The sequence below is a fragment of the Vigna umbellata genome, chromosome 1 (genome assembly GCF_029865625.1).
Source record: "Vigna umbellata cultivar VRB3 chromosome 1, Vumbellata_1.0, whole genome shotgun sequence".
Taxonomy (NCBI): domain Eukaryota; kingdom Viridiplantae; phylum Streptophyta; class Magnoliopsida; order Fabales; family Fabaceae; genus Vigna; species Vigna umbellata.
The window spans coordinates 28,993,548-29,001,648 of record NC_142165.1 but is presented as its reverse complement, the minus strand read 5'-3'; the positions used below and the strand labels follow the sequence as shown (position 1 = coordinate 29,001,648).

Below are 8,101 nucleotides of genomic sequence, written 5' to 3'. Positions count from 1 at the left end.
AAACCCTAGGAGTGAAGTGGCATTTAGTGGTGATGATGGGTTTACCCCTTGCATTTAATATGATACTATTAAAAGATTCAGACATATTATTGACTAAGGTGTCACAAGTAGAGGTACATACATGCCAACCTCATTTTCCTCACCCTCTACCTCCACACCATCATTCTCTCCCTTCCCCAAAACAACACCATCGCCCTCCCCCTCCCCCTCTAGCTCCACACTAACATCAATGTCACCCTCCCCAATACATCATCAACAACCTTTGCCTCTCCCTCTACCTCCATACCATCATCCTCTCCCACCCCCAAATCAACACCATCATCCTCTCCCTGCCCCTCTACATCCACACCAACATCAATGTGACCCTTCCCCAATACATCACCAACATCCTCTCCCTCCCCCTTTGCCTTCACACCAACATCATTGTCACCTGTCCTAAAACAGGACCATCATCCTCTTCCTCTGGGTCTAACTCAATTTCTGGTTCACCAACCTCTATCTCAACTAGGGGTTGACCGCCCTTTATCTCAACTTGGGGTTGACCACCCTCTTTCTCAACTTTTGTTTCACCACTATGTCTCTCAACTTCGGGTTCATGAAAGTATTCCAATATATCAAGATATTGAGGCTCACACACCATGTGTATAACATAAAGGTGAGCTTGACCATTCAACATGGCAATATTCACCAGATGACATGCACCTTTGTCATCAAATAATAGTTCCAAACAATCTTTTAACACAGAACCATGACCCAATGAATACCACAACTCCTTTACATTCCTATAATCCATCTCCTTAAGAATGAACAAATTTTCAAAATAGTTCCATCGATTTGGATCAATTTTTAAAGTAAAGGTTTGACCATAGTGGTATTTGAATATCCCATTATTCTCAAATTTATCCCATGGTGAAAGACGACTTTAATGTCTGAGTTGGCCATTTCAACTAATATTAAAATTGTTAGACTACATTTACTTTACCCAAATAACATAAAACTAATGTTTTTATTAAGATTATAAAGTACAAGAAATTTTGATAGTTAATCTATGTGTAACCGAAATGTTATCTACAGTACAAATAAAATAGTACTATAGGGAACCATAAACACATCATTAACAGACCATAAGCAAGTAAAAGAACTTTGTTTAGGGACCATAAGCACAACACAAACAAATATTTTCACACACCATCATGGGGACCACAATGACAATGGGACACCACAAACAAACGAATGAGGGATAATAAAAAAAATAAACCAAACATAAATCAAACTTTTTGGAGAGACCACAACGAAACACACAACAAAAGGTAAAATACACGCACCTTCAAATGATGCTTTTTGAAATACCCCTTGAACACGAACTCTGCAAATGCGTGTCCAAATCCCCAAACAACATGTTGTGAACGAAAACCTCCAAAAGCATTTGATTGTCTTCGCAATGTACACGAACAAGTCTATGCAATCACGATTCTCGGTTCTCTCTCACAAATGCCCTAAGTTCGTCTCATTTACAAAATCCCTAATTCAAGGAAGTTTAATTTTTCCCCAATTAAAAACATTAATTCTTTAGCACAAATACACCTACAAAATAACACGTTAACATTGTCTTCTGCCATATCACCAATCCCTTAACTCTATTTGTTTCAACTTAACAAAAGAGTCTTCATTGATGCAAAATTTACGAAGTGAGAATACATTTGACACTCTTTTCAAAGATATGATCAAATTGACACACTTCAACGAAACTGGGAACAAAATAAGTAATTAAACTTTTAATCTAATTTTTGACCAGTATAATTATTAATGACTTTAAAATGTAAAAAAAAAGACAATTTTCAATTTCTTTAAAAATTTCTTTATATCATGACAATCTACAATAACTTAAGTCAATTTTTCATATATAATTTTCACACATATCAATTATATGTTATTCCTACTAGAATTAAAAAAAATACTTAAAATTACTTATCTTGGATGGAAAAAAATGTATGACCTCCAACTTAAAAACTTAATGTATATCTAAATATTTAAAAACAAAGATATATGTAACATATATCACATTGCATTCATTGCCTTATATAACCAGTAAATATTGTCCATCCATGTAAATATAATTTATTGCTTAGAAAGAATTATACTTACCTTTCTTTTAAGTCCAAAAAGCAACTCCAGTATAATTATTACTCTATTTATATATTTATTTATTTGTTATATCTTATCTAAAATTTAATTCCATAATTATTTATTGAATAAAATGAAAACTTTTTATAACGAATTATTCATAATTGATTTAAGTATCATTGTATAATGGTAAATTCAAATATATTATTTTCAAATTAACACTTATTACAATAATTTTTATACATTATTTTGTATATTATTTCTAACTATTAAATTTATTAGAAAAAATAAATTATTTATCATAAATAATCATGAATTATTTATTTATAAATAATATATAATGATATTTTCACACAAAAATCATTTATTTGTCAAATCTATTCCAAACTTAATATAATAAGTTATATCAAAAAATTATAAAAGAGTATTTAATAATAATTCAAATTAAGATATAAAATTCTTTTATAATTATTTTATTATTCATTACTTTAATTATTGTTATAATTATACTAATTCAAAATTTAATATATAAAATCAATCAATTCTATAAAATTAATTTTATTATTAAATATTAAATATTATTAAAAAAAACACCCGTGACACAAACTAGTATTTATATAAATATTAGTTTTCTCTTTAATGCTATCTCAAATATGTACCATCTATGTGTTTGTAAAAATTTTATATAGTTGTTTGAGTCCAGTATTAGTATACCATATGTTTCCAATAAACCATTGTACCTAACCTTCTTTTTAAAAAAAAACATTACTGAAAATGAATGCCCAACTAGAAGATAGTCATGCCAATATATTGAGAGGAAGACAACAGTAAAATTTGAATCAGCACTGGAAAACTATACATTTTTTCTTATTTATGAACAAACAAATTCAAAGCTGGTACAGAGAAAAATTGCTCTAGAAATTGACTAGTATCGAGAGTTAGTTGGTGCAGAGAAGATTCTGTTATACCAAATGGAATGAAGTATCATATGAAATATATCATACCTGACAGGGTTCTTGTGCCAAAGGAAATGATGCTGCACCTTTCTGATCCTCATCTGCAATCGAAGATACTCCTTTTCCGGGATAGAAAGGAGTATATTCTTCAGATTAGGGATATCCTTCTCCAAAACAATAACTGCAAAGGATTCCCAATTCAGAACCTCGAAAAATGGTGGCACAAAGTTGTCAGATATTATAACAGGAACACATTCGTAGAAAATGGCTTCCACTACTCTTGGACTGTTCACTTCATAGCCTTTGGCACAAATGCAGTACTTGCTGTTCTTCATGTACTGAATGTAGTTCCTGTTGCCCTTTGACTTTGCCAATCTCCCAAAGATTTTCATGTCAGGGTCTTTGTTTTCCCAGTGCTGCAATAAGATTGGCCTCACATATCCATGCATGCTCCCTGCAAAAAAGGCCAAAATTGTCCTCTTTGAAGCTGAATTTCCGCCAAGATCCTTAGTGGGGATTTGAGCATTCCGGACATACGTTTCCGGAAGAGACGCATCCTTCCCGAAAACAAATCCTTCTTTCACATCAGCATTACAAAGAGCCCTTATGCAATTAGCCATTTCAACCTTAGTTTCTCCAGGGGCCTGCATAATGGACTGGTATTTTGTATCATAACATATTAACACAGAAAAGTGTTGAATCAGAAGAAGCATACCCAGTCATGGCAACCAACGAGAAAATGATCAGCACCTCCGGTTCTGTTCCAGAAAGTATACTTTCCTGCAATCATTTCTACATAGTTATGCAGATATTGAATAAGGTTCTTATGACTGTGAGAACCTTGCACATACAATGCTTCCTCCAGCATTCGAGAACTGAACGGTAAGTAAAACAAGTGGGCTTTCTTTGGGTCTCTCGTTACAAATCTGTCATTGGCTTCCATTTGCTTCATAAACCATCCCTCAGAAGCATAAAGTCCAGTGAAAAATGGCGAGTGCATTATTGGCCTGGCTCCTTCCGTGTATACATACACTTTTAGAGTCTTTTCCATTAGTTCATAGCTCCTGAAATGAAAATTTTACACTCACAAGACTATTCAAAAGGTCAAATATTTAATAAAAGCCAAGCATCCTCAACATGGAATTGATCAAATACTACCTCTTGAACATGGAAACATTATGATAAATTGGACCATAAAAATTTGGATCCTTCTTTACAATTGGTGCATTTTCAATTTCTGATCTGGCGTGCAGTAGCTCTTCATCAACAGCTGAAAACCACCTAGGTCTCTAAAAGAAAATTAAAAACATAAAACAACACTGTAATATCAAAAAGGAAAATTTTTTACTCACATCATAATAAAGCTGAAATTTCATAATTTACTCACATACCATAGAGCGATACCAAGTGTGGCTTTGAAGTAATAACTTCTTCATTTCAAATACTGTTGTAACTTCTGGAATTGGTGTATGATAATCTTTATTCTCACTAGGCACACTGACCTTAGTTATGTTATCTTTCTGAAATAAAGATATGGTGGAATCATTTGATATCACTGCAGTTGTAATATCTGTGCTCACATTACTCGAAGCAGCAAATGGACTTTCAAATTTTTGTTCAGGTGATGAAAGGTTGTCTTCTTGGAAACGGTTTGCAGAGAAATTCAAGCTGATAGTTTTGTTAAAACTGCAAGTTTGAGAATCTTCTGCCTGCTGTGATTCAGATTTTCTGTCTGCTCTTACAATACTTCCGATAGTGGAACTATGGTCAGAACCATCAAATCCTAAAGACTTGTTTGATTTGTGTCCTGGTTCCAAGACAAAACTAGTTCTTGGAATGGTCTCATTTTGCCCAGAGATCAAAGTTTTATTGGCAATCTCAGAGGCATGGTCAGCAGCAAAGTTTGATGGCTTGAAAAGTGTGACATTTCTAACCAATTTGGATTTGGAGGGCACATCTGAAGACTTGAAAGTACTACTTCCTGGCGTTGGTATCTTGTCAGCAGAGAACACAGAGACTAAAACAGTTCCATATGGAAACTCAAGGTAGTGAAAAGTTAAGATGACCGCATAGGTAATGCCAATAAGCCATAGCAATCTCTTTGTTTCCAGCTGAAACAAGGATAAAAATTCTTGACCCATTTAGCTGAAATTCTTCAACTATTTCCGTTGAAGAGAATGTTCATAGCCCCTCTACAGATAATACCACAAAAATAATGTACTGTTAAACCAAAAAGGGGCAACAAAATTAAAGATTATATCAGAATTCACTTTTTGAAACAGATTTATCAATGTCCAAACAAAGATGAATATACTTTTTTCCCCAGTTCACTCTACTCAAAATCTTGGTTGTTTCAGGTGAAAAAAGTTGTGGCTTAACTAAGATGCAAATGGCCTAAGAAAAATATTAACAGATCAACAACCAGAGTGGGAAAAGACCAAAACTGATCTCCTAATTTTCAAGCAAGCGCCTAAAAGATCAGAAAAAACACAACAAATGCAGTATCTTCCTAATAAAAAAAGCACCAAGAAGTTATCTTACCACTTACCAGTCACCAAACTAACAGTTTACACCAACATGCAAACAAGAAAAGTTCAATTCTAATGACAGCACACCTATACAGCATGCAAATCTCAATGCAACCCACAAGTCTAATTCCAAACTGCAAATTACTTTAAGAATAAGTTCTTTTTATAATTTCCAAAACATGAAATTAAGAAGAAAAAAAGATCACAAAAGAAATCACTTGCAGAGACGCACTTAAAAATTTGAGCACCTATTTGGATATACGCACGAGAAAAACAGAATCCTGTGCCTACTTGATGTTAATCAATGAATCAAGGTTGCAAGATTTGTTCTTTTTCACTCATTCTTTTGCATGCAAAGACCGAGGTGAGGTGGGTGAAGAGTTATTTAACTTAACACTAATGAAAGTAAAACAAGAGTTAAACATTGGCTCGGAACCTTACGTGTGGCACAGACACTGATGATGTTGGAGGTTACGTTCCTTTAACGCTCTTTCATTCACAGGTTGAGTTCTCCAAGTTGGAAACCATAAGAATGTGACTGAATTTATATATCCAAAATTTTCAAAGGAAAATGGCAGAAGTTATCATATTCTGACACAACACCCATGAGTCACCGCACCAAGAAAGCTACCAGAATTTCCAAGTTGACATTTGCAAACAAAACAAGACTATGTCGCCTTATTAACTTCAAACATTTAACAATACATTTTCTCTTAATACTAACTAAAGTTTATTAAAAGTTATAGAAATTTATGAAACTTATTCATGTTATTTATTTATTTTTTTATTTTATAATACTCAATAAATTATAATCAACAAAAAAAATGTCAAAAAAAATCTATGGGAAAAATGTGTCCTTTAGCATCAAAATTTACATGTAAAAGAATATTGGAAGAGAATTTTCCTATTACTTAGCTTTTATTACTTTATTAGCAACCTTCCACCTCTAAATATGTAAGAATTGGCGTCTGACTTTGTTGTGGCTTGAGATATAAAAGTTGAAATTAACGCAATAACTAATGAAAAAAAAACTTAATCACAAACGTCATTCAGTATGTTTAAATTTTAGTCAGCGATAATAATGGTAATAATAATATTTTATATATATACTCTTTAAAAATATAATTTATACGATAAAAGACACTTAAATACAAACAAAAATAAAAAGTGAACTACAAAAAGTAGATAAATTTTGTGTTTATTTAAACATATTATCGTTTAATTGCGTAACGAATCATGATTTCTAAATCTACTTTTAAATTTTGATTATAATAATTACGGAGAAAATGTTGGCGCAAACTTTATCACTTATCTTAGACAAAAACAAATGAAGTAGGCTTCAAATTTTATATCTATTTGTCAATGTTTGCATATTGAGGATGTTCAACAGAAAGGAAAAAATATGACTACTTTGAGGCTTACTATCTTCATATAAATGTCTACCGCATTCATACAACTGTCTAAAACATACATATGATCATGATTTTAACTGGACTCTAACTTTATATGGATCCACAGTTTCACTTTCAAATTTGATTGTGTCAGAACCATTAAAAATGCACTCAAAACCCCTCTGAGCGAACGTCAAGTGTCAAACAACGAGGATTCGAAAATCAGATAGTGGAATGCAGGTGTCAGCAGATGAGCGGACGTGCGTTTTAAGCAAAACTGAGTTTTTGGAAGTCTACATCACACTCTCTCTGCATGCACCTTCTTCTCCAAAACTCTGATCTTTCATTTTCTCCTTCTTCTCTCCAAAAAGCCCTCCCTTCTCTCTACCGAAACTCACCCTTTCTCTTCTCCGATCACCGTTCAGGCACCGTAGAAGCACTTCCGGCATCCAGAGCTTCAGATTGAACCGAACGGTTTCGGGTTCTAAACTGGTAAGTTTTCTTCTCGTTAACCGTTCGTTATCTAGTACATGCACACCAAGTTCTGGTTGCATGGTTTCGTCTTGTCTGAGCCATTGTGGGTTTTCTGTTGTTTGGTTTAGTTTGAAGGATTGTTGAACGTAAGGGTAGAAGAAATTTTAGTCAAGCGAACAGTAATTCTGCCTCTAGGATGTTCGTTCACGCTCAGAGGTAAGGGAAGCTTATTAATTTAATTTGTATGATTATGTGTTGTATGAACGTTCGTTGACTTGATTAGATATGAAAAATGATTGAGATATGTTATGATGCATGAAATATATGAAATTTCTATGTTTGGATGGTATGAAATATGAAAATTTATTTTGATATGAATGTATAAAGTTATGAAACTATATGTTAAGAAATGAGTTGGAATATAAATAATTCTAGTATGAAATTTCCCTATGAAAGGGTATGTTCGTCACTGAACGGTCATTGACCGTTCGGTATTTCTAGTAAACCTGATTAGAAGTTGATTCTTTCATTTGGGAAGAATACTAGTTGAGGACGAGCGTCTGCATTTTTAAATACCGTGCTTGAGCGTTCGGTCAAGCATAGTTCTGTCTTGGTATTCTGTTATAAA

The 8,101-nt window shown here is 33.2% G+C and overlaps 1 protein-coding gene across 2 annotated transcripts; it reads right to left on the bottom strand.

Annotated features, from left to right (window-relative positions):
- Positions 1-1,116: 1,116 nt before the first annotated feature.
- LOC148205091 (putative glycosyltransferase At5g03795) lies at positions 1,117-6,122 on the bottom strand. Of its 2 annotated transcripts, XM_088102686.1 has the most exons (6): positions 6,050-6,122; positions 4,472-5,272; positions 4,239-4,369; positions 3,796-4,144; positions 3,129-3,724; positions 1,117-1,522 (listed from the first exon to the last, which is right to left on the bottom strand). In XM_088102686.1, exons 2-6 carry the CDS (start codon positions 5,219-5,221, stop codon positions 1,486-1,488), a joined length of 1,863 nt encoding a protein of 620 aa, XP_087958812.1. In that variant the 5' UTR covers positions 5,222-5,272; positions 6,050-6,122; the 3' UTR covers positions 1,117-1,485. The 2 variants fall into 2 exon arrangements, with proteins under 2 accessions (XP_087958812.1, XP_087958809.1); XM_088102683.1 differs by lacking the exon at positions 1,117-1,522 and having other exon boundaries at positions 2,894-3,724.
- Positions 6,123-8,101: the final 1,979 nt, after the last annotated feature.